This window comes from Diabrotica virgifera, chromosome 5 (genome assembly GCF_917563875.1).
Source record: "Diabrotica virgifera virgifera chromosome 5, PGI_DIABVI_V3a".
Lineage (NCBI taxonomy): Eukaryota > Metazoa > Arthropoda > Insecta > Coleoptera > Chrysomelidae > Diabrotica > Diabrotica virgifera.
The window spans coordinates 204,859,275-204,878,110 of NC_065447.1; the positions used below are offsets into that span (position 1 = coordinate 204,859,275).

Sequence of the window (18,836 nt, forward strand, 5' to 3'; positions counted from 1 at the left end):
TTATGGTCCATGACTCCATGAGATATATAGGCATATCCTCAATATTTGGTGTTATATTTAATTCGTTTAGAAAGTAGTCAAACACAACTATATTTTATATAAAAATATTTATTTACATAGAATATTTACACAAGGATTACTTCGTTTATTAATTACATATTATGTAGTTTGAATAATATCAACACTACTATTATTAATGGTAACATAGAAAAATTTCAGAATACAATACAATAATCAAGAAAACTAATTTTCCAAGAGTCATTGACATATATTTTGCACTGCGTTGGTTAAACAAATTGGAACTATAAAGTAAGGATTTAAAATTTTATGACTTAAAATATTAAAGTAAAACACATGACAGTTTAATAACTCTAATGCAATAAAATAAAAGGTTAGACTAATACCCAACTTTATTTTACAATTAGGGCTGATAGTAGACAATAAATAAATAATGTAATAATACATTTCTGGACCTCTGAGGTAAACTACACTATATCATTTCGAGAAACTGTGTTTAGCGTGTGTTTGCAACAAAGTTAAGAGCACTTAGAATATTAATACAAATCTGGTATTAGCCATAATGGTTTGATAGACAATACGTCTATATTTTAATGATAATATATAATCAATTTCTATAATCCAAATAATAAAACAAGTGGATTGAAAAAACTTGTTAAAAAAACAACATGTCGACATAGTGTTGTAGTTTACCTACGAGGTCCAGATTTGTGTATTTACAAAACAAAACATTAACTATTATAAAAATAAATATAATGACATTATATTTTGCAGTATATAAAATTTTATTTGGCAAAGTTTATTGCCAATCTTCATTAGGGACAACATAAATGAAAAGAAGAAGAAAAATAAGAAATATAGAAAAGCTATAGGAACAGGAACCTAAATTTCAGAAACTCCTTCCAAAACGGAGATAATAATAGCTATCAAATCTCTGAGAAGAAACAAGTCCCCGGGAATCGACAAAATTGCTGCCGAAATACTAAAAACTGACCCGTAGGTATCTAACTGCTGAACTTTTGCTCCTAATAATCCGAGAGGTGTGGGAAACAAACCGCACTCCAGCAGTCTAGAAAACTATAACATTACCAAGCTTTCAAAAAAGGACAACCTCACACTGTGCAAAAATTGGAGAATAATAACCTTGCTTACCTTCATAAATAAAATTTTAGTCCATGTGGTGAGACCGCTCCTGTCTGAAAAACATTTCTAATTCGGTGTCTCTGCTGATTCATATTTAAAAATGTCCCCTTTAAACAAATCTGAAGGGTGCCGGACGGAATTTTTGGGCAGAAATTGTTTAAACAATTTTTTTAAGCAAATACATAAGATCACCTTTTATTGCTCCAAAAAATATATTTTTTTGGGTCATTCTAAACAAGAAAGGTATCTTGTGATTTTTCTCAAAAATTGACAGTTTTTGAGTTATAGGCGATTTAAGATCTAAAAAATGCGACAATACGCATTTTCGAGGCTTAAAAACTCATATTTATATTAGAATTTTTAAGGGTGCCAATAACTTGGATTAAAGTTTAAACATTCCCTTTCAAGATTCCGAAGAGTTATTGGGTCCAACTTCAATTTAGACCGTAGTTTTTTAATTGGTAATTATGCGTGTCCATCCGGTTTTTGCCGGTGCGGCGCGCACTATTTTCAAAAATCTCCTATTTTCCTCAGAAAAATATTTTTTCTAGATTCTTTAAATAAAATAAGTTTCTTGACATTTTCCTCAAAAGTAACTATGTAGTTTTAAAATTAATGTGTTTTTTTTGTCATTTTTCGGATTTTAAATCGCTTATAACTTTAAAACTATTAACTTTTGAGAAAAGTGTCAAGAAACTTATTTTATTTAGAATGTCCCAAAGAATCGAGAAAAAATATTTTTCGGATGAAAATAGGAGATTTTTGAAAATAGTCCGCGCCGCACCGGCAAAAAACCGGATGTACACGCATAATGAACAATTAAAAACTACGGTCTAAATTGAAGTTAGACCCGATCACTCTTTGGAATCTTGAAAAGGAATGTTTAAACTTTAATCCAAGTTACTGGCACCCTTAAAAATACTAATTTAAATATGAGTTTTTAAGCCTCGAAAGATACCTTTCTTGTTTAGAATGACCCAAAAACTTTAAAAATATATTTTTTGGAGCAATAAAAGGTGATCTTATGTATTTGTTTAAAAAAATTGTTTAATCAATTTCTGCCCAAAAATTCCGTCCGGCACCCTTCAGATTTGTTGAAAGGGGACATTTTTGAAAATGAATCCGGAGAGAGACCGAATTAGAAATGTTTTTCAAACGGGAGCGGTCTCACCACATGGACTATTTTGACAACCATCATACTGAAAAGATTAACAAAGTTGAATTTCGAGCTAATAAAGCAGGCTTTAGACCAGAACCCTCCTACATAGACCACATCAATACTGTGATGGTAATAATGTAACAATAAATTGAAATAATACACCATTATATGTATATTGCACCTCCGCTCAAAGAGTGTCATAAGTAAAAAAAGCAAAGTATCGAGAAAGCGACCTTTAAAATTTGTGCTAGACTTTTCCGGGTTTAAATTAAAAACTGTTAAAATTAGTATAATAACTATTTTAGTCAGTTACAAAGGTTTTTGAAGCTCTACAAGATATATAAATTCTGGTAAAAATATTTAAAAAAAAATATTTTTTTTTTGAGTTGTGACACTATACAGATAAAATAATGAAATATTCACGAAATATTATCTATCAAAAGTGACTCTTGCAGTAGATAACAGTACAGTAGCCTATTATCATCATTACATATTATCTGGTTAACCGTGACCCGTCAAAATGACCCGGTCAAAAAAGCCCCGTCAAAATAGCCCGGATACAAAATAGCCTCGAAAAAATAGCCCATAAACAAAATAGCCCCGACAAAATAGATCGCGCACAAAATATCCCCGGTCAAGACAGGCCCGGCTAAAACAGCCCCGACTAAAACAGCCCCGGCGAAAACACCCCCAATAAAAGTTTTACCTTTTAACGGAGTACCATTTATTTTAAATCACTATTCTAATTGGGATATCAACCACAATTTAACTTAAAAAAATGATTTTATCAACGTTTCGACTTCCACTTCGGACGTCGTTATCAAAATACAAAATATTAATAAATTAAACAAAAATGATTTTGCTTAGTAAAAAGTTCTTCTAATAATTTAATTTAATCTGACTCTTTCATATCGGCAATTCAGACATATATTAGGTATACATTTTATTTTTTTCTTTTAGTTGTGACACTGTTTGAGCGGAGGTGCGATATGGATTTTGTCGATTTAAAGCGTGCGTTTGACAGCTTATCTCATGCTGCTATATGGAAAATTTTAGAGCTGAAAAACATCCTGCAAAAAATAATTTTCATCATAAAGTCACTGCACACTGAGGCGAAATTCAATGTGACACAAAATGGGATCAACAGTGACGAATTTAACATATTTACTGGAGTCAGACGGGGATCCATGCTTTCTCCGTTTTTTTTAACATAGCTGTAGACAATGCTCTCTCAAAACTAGACCCCGACACAAGAGGTATACAATGGACGCTTACCACACGCCTAAGCGATTGAGATGAAGAATGAATCGGTAATGAATCGGAATCACTCAAAAAATGCAAAAATAGTAGTTATTCTGGAAGCCAAAACATCAAATAAATATTGTATTTTAATACCGTGGTCTACTCATGAGATGCGTGGTGCATAAATAAACAAAGGAGTCATTTTTCCTAATAACTCTCAGTCAAAACAATAATATATCAATCAAAATTATTGAACTAGAAAAAGGTGCAAGGCACCACAACACAAATTGATTGTACAAGATATTAAAAAAATATCACCCACATTATTTGTTAATAAATTATTATAAAGATCCTAAATAACTTTAAATATTAGTCTCTAGATGTTTATACCTTTGTGTTGTAAATTTATTATGGATCTCCTTAATTTCAATGGCTAGAATAAAAGCAGTGATCAGCAAAATTGAAATAAACGTTATTTTTAAATAAAAGTAGTTTAAAATTATATATTCGGTTCCATCAACTTCAAAAATTATTCGAATATCTCTAGGATCTGACTTTGGTATCAGAACTAGCGAAGTAACATCCAAGACGTATTTATTGTGAAGTGCCCTGATGGTGATGAATCCTCCGAAGGGTTGATTGCTGAAGCCTTTTGTCTTCATGAATATAAGCGGAAACATCAGTGTGCAATCGGAGCTGACGTTGAGCGCGTGTTCACCTGGTATTGGTACATAATCGGATTTGCCTAAAAAAAAAAAAGAAATATTGAAACATATCGAACACACATCTAAAAAGTACCCTAATTTTCAGTCTAGAATTATCGCATCAAAATATTTGACTTTTTAAAAAAGTTGGTTTGCTTTTTGTTTGCTGAAATCTCTACTTTCTGACTGTGTAAAAAATTATTGCAAAAACAGAGATTGCAAAAACTCTACGAAAATAATTCATTTTCTAAATAGTAAAAACATGATTTATAGGGAATTTTATGCAAAAAAGTGACTGCTGGCATTTCTTTCGTAAACAATCTGATTTTACAAATTCTAATTATTACACGGAGGTGCAACAAAAAAAAATGGTCCCAATAATGTTTTTAATGTAATGTTGCCCCTCCGTGGCTCAGTGGTAAGAGCGCCAACCTTTGGATCGAAAAATCCGAAAGGTCGTGAGTTCGAATCTCACCAAAGTCAGAAATTTTTCGTTTATTATAAATTAATAAATGAAAATAGTTTCTGTCCTTGTGGGATCGGTACTCACCGGAGGGACCGCAGACGTTCGGATACAATTAGCGTCTCTTTGCAAAGACAATGACGTCGACTTTGCAAAGTAACAAGACACTGTTGTTCTGAAGCTATTTCCTTGTGTTATTTTTATAATCAAATATTTTCAATGGGAAATAAGCCACAATTTTACCAAAAAAATGATTTTATTAACGTTTCGAAGCCTAAATCGGGTTTCGTTGTCAAAATACAAAATACTACTAAAATAAACAAAAATGTTGTTGCTAAGTAAAAAAATTCTTCTAATAATTTATTTAATCTGATTCATTTATATTGGCAATTCAGACGTATATTATACATTTTAAAGTAGAAGACTTTAAAATGATATTGCCAATATTTATGAGTTGCATTCCTAGGACGACTTTACTAAAAGATAGTTCATTCGATTACATGAAATCAATCCCAACTCAAGAATATCCGTCATAAAAAATCATAGCATGTGATCTGTCTTTAAAAAGACAACCAAATGCAAGGGTGATAGTAAAGTTCTCGCGTTAGAGATTCCATAGTAAATCACGAGGGATAAAAAAAATTATATATTATAATGGAGTACCGAAAATTCATAAAGCGAATATTCCACTTAGACCCATTTGTAGTACCATCAATTCTCCTTGTAGTGAACTATCAAAATTTTTATTAAATATTATAAAACCATTTGCAAATAATAATGGCACATTTATAAAAAATACACAACATTTTTTAAGCAAATTATCAAATATTGAATTTAATCCAAATAATATTTTAATAAGTTTTGACATAAACAGTTTATTTACAAATGTGCCATTAGATAAAACTTTAAACATAATTAAAATGAAACTAGAAAATGATAATGCATTGACAACTAGGACAAGACTAAATGTATCAGCTATAATGGAGTTACTGACATTATGTAAAAATAATACCTATTTTCAACTAAATAATGAATTCTATAAACAAAATTTTGGTCTAGGAATGGGCTCTTCTTTATCTCCATTATTGGCTAATATATTTATGGAGGATTTCGAAACTAATATCATTTCTAAACAAAATTTAAAACCCACAGTATGGTGGAGATATGTAGATAATGTATTTTCAATATGGCCTCATAGATCAGAATTGTTGGATACATTCCTGAATATTATAAACGATCAAGAAGAGACAATAAAATTTACAATGGAAAAGGAATACAATAAGACAATAACACTTTGCCTTTCCTCGATGTTTTAGTCTCAAAGAAGGATACTGGATATGAGACTCAAGTGTATAGAAAACCAACACACACCAAGAGATATCTCAATTACAAATCAAATCACAACATCAACGTTAAAAAGGGAATCATTAAATCCTTATTAGAGAGCCAAAATTACTTGTTCTAACGAAAATTCATTTTTAGAAGAAAAACAATTGTTAACATCTGTTTTATGTATTAAAAAATGATTATCCTTTATCGTTTATAAATAAGGAATTGACAAGATTGGATCGAATAGAACAAAACAACTTAGAACGGGATCCTACAACATTCACAAGAAATAGTACGAGAAAAATAACAATACCATATATAAAAGGACTATCCGAGAAACTTAAAACAATAGGAAATAAATTCAACATTTCAACAACATTCAAAACAACAAACACATTGAAATCTATTCTATCTAAAACTAAACCTAACAATGAACAAGAAAGAACAAAGAATTGCATTTATAAAATACCTTGTGAATGCGAACAATTTTATTTAGGTGAAACATCAAGACCATTAAACGTTAGAATAAGTGAACATCAGTCTTATATTAAAAATAGAGAATTTGATAGATCTCAAATATGTCAACACGCATGGGATAATGAACATAGAGTTCAGTGGAGAGATTCAAGTATAGTCCTGAAAGAATCAGATAGTAAAAAGAGAAAAATCAAAGAAGCGGCTCTAATTATGCTAAATGAGACCAATTGTGTCGCAAATTCCTCGGTAGAATGCAGTAGGATGTGGTTACCCATACTGAAAGAGGAAGGAAAATACCACGATAAGTAAGTCCATAACATATCGAGTTAGTACAAATTTTATATTTTAGTATTACTTATTGTATATCTATGTCTTATTAATATTATTTATAATTTAAACATATTAAAGTCAGAATTTGGTATTAGTTTTTTGAAAGTAAATTAAATATAAGATCAAATACTTACGATGTCGGGATAGTATCACGAGGTTTTTTCCTGGTTTTTCAATCGTGATTTACTATGGAATCTCTAACGAGAGAATTTTACTGTCATCGTTGCATTTGGTTGTCTTTTTAAAGACAGATCACATGCTATGATTTTTTTGCGACGGATATTCTTGAGTTGGGATTGATTTCATGTAATCGAATGAACTATCTTTTAGTAAAGTCGTCCCAGGAACGCAACTCATAAATATTGGCGATATCATTTTCAAGTCTTCTACTTTAAAATGTATAATATACGTTTGAATTGCCAATATAAATGAGTCAGATTAAATAAATTATTAGAACAATTTTTTTACTTAGCAACAACATTTTTGTTTATTTTAGTAGTATTTTGTATTTTGACAACGAAACCCGATTTGGGCTTCGAAACGTTAATAAAATCATTTTTTTTTAGTAAAATTGTGGCTTATTTCCCATTGAAAACAGTTGATAACAAGACACTTACTCAACACACACACTACACATGACACTAGGTACCTAACTGTAAAAAGTTACCGTACCTACCATGCCAATGGCCATTAGTTGTCGAGGCAAAAATTAATATTATTTTATATTTTATTAAATTAAAAACTTTCACTTGTATCTAGCAGATGTTGCTATGACACCCAGGTCATTTCGTTAGTTGCAATTCGAGGCTAGTCTTCTGGATTATTTCAGTTTTGTTTATAATGATGAAAAACTAACGAGTTTTGAAAGCGTTCGGTCAGAGTGCTTGTAGCGCTCTCTAAATGCTCTCTAAAAAAAATGACACAAAATCTAGGCATCGGATAAAAAAGTTTATTTGAAGAAAGTGTATTTTTTTTGTTCTTCTTAATGGCGGTACAGGCTCGTTTTTTTAATATTGTATTTAATTACAGAGTAATTTCCACATGTTAATATATTTTTCAAATTGGGCTCTGTACCGCCATTCTTTATTATATTACGAATACATGTGCCAAATATCTCGAAAAAATATTCAAAATTACAGCCGCAATCTTGGAAGGCGTTTTGGCTACCTGTTGGCTACTGTATCACCTTAATAAATAATAATAGAAGAACATTAGCAAGACAAAATTTGTGTTTATTCATCATAAACAAGTAAGTAATAATACAAATTAAGTACAATAATCCAAAAGATAAACAAAAACTGATAGAGAAAACAAATCAATATTTTTTTAAGTTTCATTATTTAATATTTACAGGTTTTCCCTTCTTCCTGACAGTTTGTTTCGTTGATTTATTTTCTTCATTTTAAATATATATTTCCATATTTATTTATACCTTAACTGTCATTTTTTTCGTGGTTTTCACATTTTCTTTCTTTTTTTTTGTAAATATGGAATTGCATTATCTCTTCATTTGCTTCATCAGGAATGTCATCAGTGTAGGTATTCTCTGCCTCAGTTGAGGTTATTCTTTATAGAATTGGTGAAATACTGGTGAAATGTATGGAAGCGGGTTGAGGAGGTCAATTTTTTTCTTCTTGGTTATAGAACTTTGTCCTGGGTAACGTAAACCTGGGTCAATTTTGCTAATGGTTTCTTTGCCTCTTCTTTTGAAACTAATGCATTGAAACGGTTGATTAAGGTCTAAGGTATTCTTATAGTAAATTATTCCAGGCTCGTTTTTAACAAAATTCAGCCACTGTACATCTCTGCAGCTAAAATTGTTTCCAGTAACATCATCTTTTCGCTGCTGAAGGTCGGTTTTAGCAACTTAGCAAAGTCAAAGAAGCTATCTTGGTTCATCTCCTTCACCACGAAAGGGCGTTTCTTATCAGTGCTTTGTATAAGTTCGGCCCAATCATGAGGATGGTGGAACGTCCAGCAAAAGCTGTTTTATTTTTTCAATAAAAACATGTGATGTATCACACTCAATGTGCTTGTGGCCAGGTACTAAAAAATTTATGATTGGTCGCTTCCAAGTTAGGAGAAATTTGCAGGGCTTCCATACACATAGCTGCTACATGAGTATTCTTGTTTTGCCACCACATGTGGCTGACTACCTATATGATCAAACTTTTCACAACAGGCTTTAAAGCTTTAGAAATACATTTGTATACACATGAGCCAACTTCATTAGCACCTCTCCCAGCTACACCTTCATGCCAAAGGTAACAGTAAGTTTTGCCATCACTGCAGTCGTAGACTGTTAGATTAAAAGTCCAAAGTTGGCGTTTGTAGAAGGCTACAGAACTATGCACGAGTGGAGTGGGAAGGCATTGCTGCATGTCAAATGTCACATTTTTGGTTGAACCTTTAACTTTTGAATTTTCTTTGTCTAACTTTTTAGACTCCTACGCATACTCCGCGTTTTCAAGATGGTCATTTTTTTGTTTTAAAAACTACTGGTTTTTATTCTTAGAACATATTTTAAGTTACATGTCTAGCCTATCACATTTTGAACAGGCATCTAATTTAGGCTTTTTAATTGTTGAAATTTAAGTTGTGGAACCCCTCACAAAACTTAGTATAGCTTACAGGTTTTAAACTGTTTTCAGATAGTAGTCTTGTGTTCTTCATATTATAGTGTCACTATTGTCAAATGTGGAGAAACAAATTTTTCCCACAATCTTGTCTTGAGTAGGGGCTTTCATAAACTGGGATTCCAATTAAAGATCGATTTACTGTATTCCTTTTTTCTTCAGTTATAATTTTTTTTTAATTTCCTCTTTCATCCCATTGGATTTTGCCCGAAGAAGATGATCTTTTCTTTTGAATAATAGTTTATAAGTATCTCCGACTTTCTCCAAATACTTTTATTAAAAAAGACAAATCAGCTTTTAAGGCTCGCGGCGTACAGAGAGTCAACGTAATAACTTATTAGTGTACGTACAGTGTGCTAAGTCGCAAAATTGTGGGACTTAACACACTGAGTCTTCCTGTTTCTTAACCCTTAAACGCCCAAGGGTGGGTAAAAAATGTCCTCCTAATGCGTATTCCCCTGTAACATATTTATTACGCGTTTAAAAATTTTTCAAAAATTATTTATTGTTAAAAATACAGCCCTTTATCGAATGTTAATTTGGTTCCACCGATATTTTTGAAAATAAAAGTAATATCTTGAGTTAAATATGGGTGGGCATGAAAAGTGCACCCTTGGTAAAACTTGTTACTAAAGGTTTCTCTATAATTTCTCGTTGGTAGGAACATAATCCATATAATTATCAACGTATAATTACATTATCGACATAATTATCTGCCAATGAGGAGGCTGAAAAGAAGAATGTGGAGAAAATCGACAAATCTGAATTAATGGCTTTTACTGGAATGTTAATTTGGATGTACATTGTAATTTTGTTGTAAGGTTTGTAAATTGTTTATATTAATATTTTAGAAGATGCTGTGTTTAGTAAGCATAATATTCTTAAGTTTAATCCATTTCCAACAACTCTCAATAAATATAGTAGCTATTTTTGAGGTGGACATTTTTTACCCACCCTTGGGCGTACATGGAACCTATAAAAGGTTGGGCGTTTAAGGGTTAATAATGTTTAGTGTAAAGAGTGATATGTCTAAGTTTGGCCCTTAGCACGCTTTACACAGTTACTATTGATTGTTTTTCATTTGTGTAAAATGAATATTTCAGTTCAGCTATGAAATTAGACTTGACAAATTATACACACAAGTAGATATCAAATTCTAACATACAGATAGTGCATTTGCTAATTTCGACCGTTTTTGGACTTAACTCACTTTACGCACTGAGCACAGAATGTATATACATTGTAAATCCCAAATCACGATTTCCAAAGTTTATACATTGTAAATTATGATTCGGGAGTGCTCCTAGTAACATTTAACGTGTCTTGGTTCGTTTATTTCTACTGCATCTCGAATGTTAATTTCAGTATAGGCATATAATTTAAAAAAAATCCTGCAACTTCCTCAAAATGGTGTAGATATCTTCTATCTATCTATAGCACAAAATCTATTCATGAGCAGAATATAGGCCTCTCCCATTTGTCTCTGTCTTCTGTTTGCATTTTCCAGATTGAACCTGCGCTTTGCTCAATCTCATTTTTCCACCTCATTTGCGGTCGATATCTTGGACCTTTTTGCAGTATATGGTCTCCAGCGGCTAATTTCTTTATTCCGTCTTCCATCCTGATATCTTTCTTTGTGCCCAGCCCATTTCTATTTTAATTTCAATGCATGTTCGACAGCGTCTGTTGTTCCGGTTTTGCCTCTTATCCATTCGTTCCTCTTTTCATCTCTCAGCGATATTCCCAGCATTTGTCTTTCCATAGCTCTTTCAGTTTTCTCTCTGAGTAGATGTTTCATCTTGAGTAGATGTCTTATAAAGTATTAATTTTATTAATTTATGTGATTGTTAATTATAGTAGTGTAATATTTTGATTTTCAATGTTTAAGATTATCAGTGTACGTGGAATCTTATGCTGTTGTAGTAATTAAAGTGGAAATTTTAATAAATAGCTAAAAATTTTACATGATTAAAATAAATTTGAACTCGACTTTTTTTCGTTCCTTTTTGGAAAGTATTTCGTGCATTTTTTGAGAAAATTTGGGTCACTGAAAATATCGTTAAAAGTTAATCGTTCTCAGTCAAACGAATAAGTACAAAATGCCACAAGAATTCTTCAAGCAGGATATACATCCATTGGTAAAACAATGGGATATGTGCCTTGCTTTGAGGGGTAATTATTCTGTGTAGATATATTTGCCAATAAAGTTTTTCGGGACCGAAAATGGATTTGAATTATCGAACAAGGCTCGTATGTAGGTATTACTGAAATAAAAATGACTATTGGCACTTTCAGTAGGAAATATTTTAAAATAATAATAATTTAAAGTATTCCATATGGTTTCAATAATTTACTAAGACATATTATCTAAAATACGTAGTAAAAATAAATTGACGATACATGCATTTATGCAATACTTTGTACGAATGTAGAAAATCCCAATAATTCGTATTACTTACTTATGCTTAATATCGAAAATATACATTTTGCATAAAATATTTACCTTACAGCCCTGGATCTGTATACCAAAAAAAGTTGATTAATAGCAAGCTGAGAATTTGTTAATAGCTTAACAGTGTCTAGTCGGACAAACTTTGATATATGGGAACACTGGAACAGGGGAAGTTTTCATTGTGGAACGTGTTATCCTGACAAATTTATGATTGTGAAAACTAGCAGGTTGTTTTTATGTTTATTCAATAGCAAACTTTATATGTACAGTGTGTCCACGGATGGGTTGCCCAAGAGGAAAAACTTTCTTATTTTCAGTTTTATCGAAAAATGTCATTCTTGATAAAATTTTTTGCTTGTCCTAAATCCCCATAAAACGAAATAAAATTCAAGCTTTTCAAAACCTGCTTAATTTTGTAGCCAATTTTATGCAAATCCCTATAAATTTTTGCAAAAAGTTCGAAAGTATAAAAATAATCTAGTGTTGCTAAGCTACAATGTAGCTTAGTAACTGTCAACTTAGATAAATAATTTGGGAATTGTCATTCTTTTTCGACAAGAAAATGTTAAGCATCTAATCATATTTTTTTTTGAACGCTTAACATTGTCGAAAAAAATGACAATTCACAAATTACTTATCGGGGTTGACAGTTACTAAGCTAGGTACATTGTAGCTTAGGCAACATTGTAGCTTAGCAACACTAGATTATTGTTACCATTTGGAACTTAGTACAAAAAAATATATAGGAAATTTACATAAAATAGGCTACAAAGTTAAGCAGGTTTTGAAAAACTTGAATTTGATTTCGTTTTATGGGGTTTTGAAACAAGCAAAACTTTTTATCAAGAATGACATTTTTCGCTAAAATTCAAAATAAGAAAGTTTTTCCTCTTGTATCCGTGGACACACTTTATAATATATGAAAAAAATTTGTCCGACAAATATATTGGGCGTTTCAATTTTCAATAATTCCGAAACGTAGAATATTTCAAATGACAGGAATTATGTTGGTGATAAATAGGAGTCTGACTTTTACATGAGAGTTTAATGAAAGGGTAACAAATCAATTGGAAGTTCTGTCCGACAAACTACATGTAACGTTTTCGTAATCTGACGTTCCAAATTTTTAAATTGTTCCGCAATTAAAACTTCCTCTGTTCCAGTATTCCCGTACATCAAAGTTTGTCCGACTAGACACAGTTAAGCTATTAACAAATTTTTAGCTTGATATTAATCAACTTTTTTTGGTACACGGGATCCAGGCCTATAAGTCTAATGATAAAAATAATGGGAGTAAACGCGTCACTATAATGTGACATATTTTAGTAAACATTTGTATTATTCGTGCTGTTTAGTTAATTTGAAATAATTATTTATTTGTTTTCACAATACGCTTCACAATACAATGAGATTTCTTTATACACTTGGCTGAAAAAATATCTCAATGCATGTCACACACTATATGAAGTCAACAATCAAACTACCGATATGGTGCTAAGAAAATCAACATCTTTCTCTTCTAGATTTAAATATAGTAGTCTAAGATACGATATAAGGTCGATTTGCACCGATCTGTTTAATGGATAAAAATTATTGGATATGTAATTTAGCATGTTAACAATTACAGAAAACAAGGATTGCCCGATCTAATATTGTTCTAACTATAATTAATTCTTAATTAAAAAATGACATTTTTTTATAAATTTAAAAAAAATTTTCGACCCCGCAGATATTATTTCAGATTTTCTAGGTCATTCTAAACAAACAAGGTCCTTTGTAGTTTTTCTGTAAAGTTGATAGTTTTCTAGTTATAAACAATTTAAAACTGAAAAATGAACGAAAAATGACGATTTTCAAGGCTCAAAAACATAAGTATAAAATACCATTTTGGAAATTACGAAGTACCTAAATTCAAGTTCAAACCTTAGTTTATCAGTTCTTGATAAGCCTTTTGGACTTATTTCATTCTGAAACATTGTTATTTAATTGTTAATGCCCGTCTCCCCATAAGAAACCTTTCCCATTAACAATTAAAAAAATGTTTTAGAATAAAACGTGGCTAAAACTCTTATCGGGACCTGATAGAAAAAGGTTTGAACTTGAATTTATGTACTCCATGATTACAAAAATCATATTTTTTACTTGTGTTTTTGAGCCTTTCACAAATTGTCATCTTTCGTTCTTTTTCAGTTTTAAATTTTTTACAAAAAAAATTACAAAAGAACTTTTTTGTTTAGAATGATCCAAAAAATCTGAAATAATATTAGTCCTGTCGCCAGGGGGGGTACAACGGCCTCGTTAATTCAGATGGACTTACTCAAGTTTTTTTTATGTATTTTGACCCGTAGAACACGAATTTTTTGGGTAACAGTTGATCCGGATGTCGATAAGATTGTTATAGACCAAGAACTTGAGGAATCAAATAACAGCGATTTTTGGCAAAACAAAACAATATTTTGTATTTTTTGGGCCATTTTAAGTAAAAAATATTTCTACAAGTTTTTTCGTAGGATGCACAGTTTTCGAGATAAACGCGGTTGAACTTTAAAAAAATCGAAAAATTGCAATTTTTGAACCCGAATAACTTTTGATTAAAAAATAAAATAGCAAGTCTGCTTACCGCATTTGAAAGTTTAAGTCAAATTTTATCGGTTTTGATTATTTGCATTGGTAAAAATTTATTTTTTTATTGTTTAACAAAGCCATAAACACGTAGGGTTTCCCGTGCTTTTACATGCGTTTTAACGCATGTAACGTAGAAATAGTCTTGATTGCACTAGGACCTATTCTACCTACTCGTTCGATTTTAAATGAGAAATCATAGAAACATCACTCACGCACTAGTTGTTTGTAGCTTTGTTTAACAATAACACAATAAATTTTTAGCAATGCAAATAATCAAAACCGACATAATTTGACTTGAACTTTCAAAGGCGCTAAGCAGAATTGCTATTTTATTTTTTAATCAAAAGTTATTCGGGTTTAAAAATTGCAGTTTTTCGATTTTTTGAAAGTTCAACCGCGTTTATCTCGAAAACTGTGCATCCTACTAAAAAACTTGTAGAAATATTTTTTGCTTAAAATGACCCAAAAAATACAAAATATTGTTTTGTTTTGCCAAAAATCGCTGTTATTTGATTCCTCAAGTTCTTGGTCTATAACAATCTTATCGACATCCGGATCAACTGTTACCCAAAAAATTCGTGTTCTACGGGTCAAAATACATAAAAAAAACTTGGGTAAGTCCATCTGAATTAACGAGGCCGTTGTACCCCCCCTGGCGACAGGACTATATCTGCCCGGGTCGATTTTTTTTAATTCATAAAAAATGTCATTTTTTAATTATTAATTAAATATAGTCAGAACAAGATTAGATCGGGCAACCCTTGTTTTTTGTAATTGTTAACATTCTAAATTCTCTCTCTCTCCTGTCGTTTCCCCATTATTGAGGATCGTGATTTCTTCCAATATTCCTAACAATGTTTCTCCATTGGTCTCTATCTTCAGCTGCTCTAAGAGCTTCGCAGAATGAGTTTCCAGCTGAATGCTTTATTTGGTCAGACCATCTAGTTGGTGATCGTCCTCTTGATCTTCTCCCCGGAACGTTTCCAGAAACAATTAATCTCTCCAAATATGTCGTCACCTCTGCGAACCACGTGACCAAAGAATTGCAGAATTCGTTGCAGACATATTGTGGACAGCCTTTTTTTAATATTGAGTTGGTTTAGAATGGAAACGTTTGTTCTATGAGCTGTCCAAGGTATGCGCAGCATTCTTCTCCAGTACCACATCTCAAAGGCTTCAATTTTTTGGCGTTCGCATGCGCGAAGAGTCCAAATCTCTGCTCCGTATAGAAATATTGAGAATACAAGGGCATCCACCAGTCTTATCTTGATATTTTGAGAGATAGATCTGTCTTTCCAAACTTTTGTTAGGCGACTCATCGCATTTTTTGCCATACCAATACGTCTCCGAACTTCTCCTTCACAGTTACCATCGTTACTTATACTAGACCCGAGATAGACAAAGGTGTTTACTATCTGGTATTCCTCTAATATGTTAGTCAGTTGAATAGTGTCAAATCTGTCGACCACCATTATTTTTGTCTTAGCTTTATTGATTTTCAGATCAACTTTATTGCTTTCGTACTCAACTCTTCGCAGAAGATCAAACATTTCTTGCTCATTTGCTGCTATAAGTGTAGTGTCATCAGCAAATCTTAAATTGGAGATTTTCCTACCAGCTACTGTCACTCCACCGGCCCATACTTATAAAACCATCCTCATGACATGTTCACCATAAATGTTAAATAAGTCAGGTGACAACACGCATCCTTGTCTAACACCTCTCTCGGTCTTGAAATGGTTTGAGAACTTCTGATCTAGTCGTACTGTCGCTATATTAGACTGATACAGATTTTTAATAAGTGTCACCAGGTGCATTAGTGCGCCCATTTCTATTAAAATTGACCACATATTTATCCAGCTTACACAAGCAAATGCCTTTTGGTAGTCAACGAAGCATATAATCATAGGTACTTGAAATTCTCTAGACTTTTCAATGAGTTGTCTCAGCTTCAGGATTTGTTCCCTTGTACCTTTACCCTTTACAAACCCCGCTTGTTCCTGAGGTATTTGGTAATGTAGATAGGTTTTTAATCTGTTTTTGATGATATGCAACAAGATTTTACTAGCATGTGTTATTAGTGACAGTGTGCGGTAGTTTTCACATCTGGTAGTAGTTCCTTTTTTGTGTAGTGGGATATAAATTGAGGTACACCAATCAGATGACCATTTTCCTGAATTCCAAACAGCGACACAGATAGAATGGATGGTATGTAATCCTTTGTCACCTAGGAACTGTAGTACATATTTCACATGGTATTGAATCAATGCCTGGGGATTTATTTCTCTTTAGGGATTTAACTGCATCTTTGACTTCAGCGAGTAAGACAGTAGGTTCTCTAGGGTAGTCAGAAGGCCACTGATTTTCTGCTGATACCTCGTTATTTTTATATAGCTCGCCACAGTAGTTTCGCCATATTTCCAATATTTCATCAGTATCGGTCTTTAAATTACCTTCCTTATCTATTACAGACCACGTTTGAAGTTTAAATTCTCTAGTCAGGAGTTTGATCTTCTGGAATAAGTCCCTCGGTTCATTTCGACAACCATTTTCCTCTATCTCTCAGCATATTTGAGAGATGTAATCAGCTTTATTCTAAATTACATATCCAATAATTTTTATCCATTAAAGAGATCGGTGCAAATCGACCTTATATCGGATCCTCTACTATAGTTATTTTAAATTTTTAGTGTTCTGCAGGAAATCGCTGTTGCCAAATGAAGAATATCTATAAATGGACCAAAACAATCGCCAGGTCGCTTGTTTCTCCCCCTACTTCTGAGTGTGTTAAGCTGGGATGCAATGTGAACGTAGCTAATAGAATTAGAAAATATGTAATAGAAAAAGATAAAAACTAAACACGGCAATGAGCGCATAATGTGAAATATATAGCATGATGAATTTTCCTCAAAATTTGTGATTTATAATCTTAAAGGTAGTCAGAACTGATACAGATTGTGTATGTACCCCTCCAACCCTTCCGGCTCGACTAGGGACTGGTACGGCCAGTACCTTGGTAATTTTAATATAGAGTGGTCTAACGACGTTAAATTTCCACTGGCAATACTGCTGGTGTACAGAACCCTTTTTGTTTAATATTAATATTTTTTGTATTTTGACAACGGCATCCGATTTTGACGTCGAAACGTTAATAAAATCATTTTTTAGTAAAATTGTGGCTTATTTCCCATTAAAAATAGTTAATTATGAAATATGTAATAGCAAAATTAGTAAAACGGCGAAAGTCACTAGAAAAGGGGAGTCAATTTACTAATTTATGCTTTTAAAATGATGATAATGTTAATCATTTTATATTTAAAACCGCTTAGAAAAATATTATCTCTCTAATATAGCTCTAACAGTTGGTGAAATATTTACTTTACAGACCCTTAAATATACCGATCGCATCTAGCATCTTGCGAGATGAAAGGCGAGATGTGAGTCGAGAGTCCAGTGCGCTTATTCTTGAATCGAGAGAAAATTTTACTCCCCACTAAGCTAACTCACTTTTCTACTCCTTCATAATTTCTCTCAATTTTAAAAAGCTGTATTCTTGAACAGAGGGAGTAGAAAGGGAGGAGAGAAACTGCGAACAGTGTTGCCGGATTGTTGTTGAAAATTTCAACCAATCACAAAAGTTAATTATTGGCAAATGACATGATACCGTCAACTGTCAACCTGATCATTTGTTTTTGTTTACAATTATATTTTATATTATTTTTCAACCACTAAATAACTAAAACAGCCGTAGTTTTTCTGTAGAGTGTAGGTGTAGAGTCTCTGAGTATTTTCCTAAATATATCTCTTGGCTAGTTGTTTTGATTTTGGCTTTCAATTTTTTTGCATTTACATGTTGTGATAGTAGTATTGTTTATTAGCTTTGCACCTTTGTTTTATTTCTTTGTAGAGGTTTCTTAAACTCAACATTAAATCAAAGAGTACTCCATCCAATGGATGAAGTATTCTTTGATTAAACTGTGTTTAAACTAGCCTTTATGTTCTCTTTCTGTATGTACACAACGTTGACAAAGAGTTCTCGTGTTCTCACTAACTTTACATGTTTTGTTTGTTACTCAGTGTCAAAAATACAATTCATCATCATCATTCTCTTTACCTTATCCCTATGCGGGGTCGGCTTCCCTAATTGCATTTCTCCACACAATTCTATCTTGGGTCATATCAATGTTAATCCCTTTTACCAACATGTCCTGCCTTATCGCCTCTCCCTAGGTCTTCTTTGGTCTTCCTTTCCTACTCC

General features: G+C 32.2%; 1 protein-coding gene across 1 annotated transcript in view; it reads right to left on the minus strand.

The window, feature by feature from the left end:
• Window positions 1-90: 90 nt before the first annotated feature.
• LOC126885267 (uncharacterized) overlaps window positions 91-18,836 on the minus strand; it is a 63,934-nt gene continuing 45,188 nt past the window's right edge. Inside the window, exon 3 of the mRNA XM_050651755.1 lies at window positions 91-4,307. Coding sequence (XP_050507712.1) covers window positions 3,925-4,307 — 383 coding nt within the window. The 3' untranslated portion in view covers window positions 91-3,924. The remainder of the gene's footprint in view (window positions 4,308-18,836) is intronic.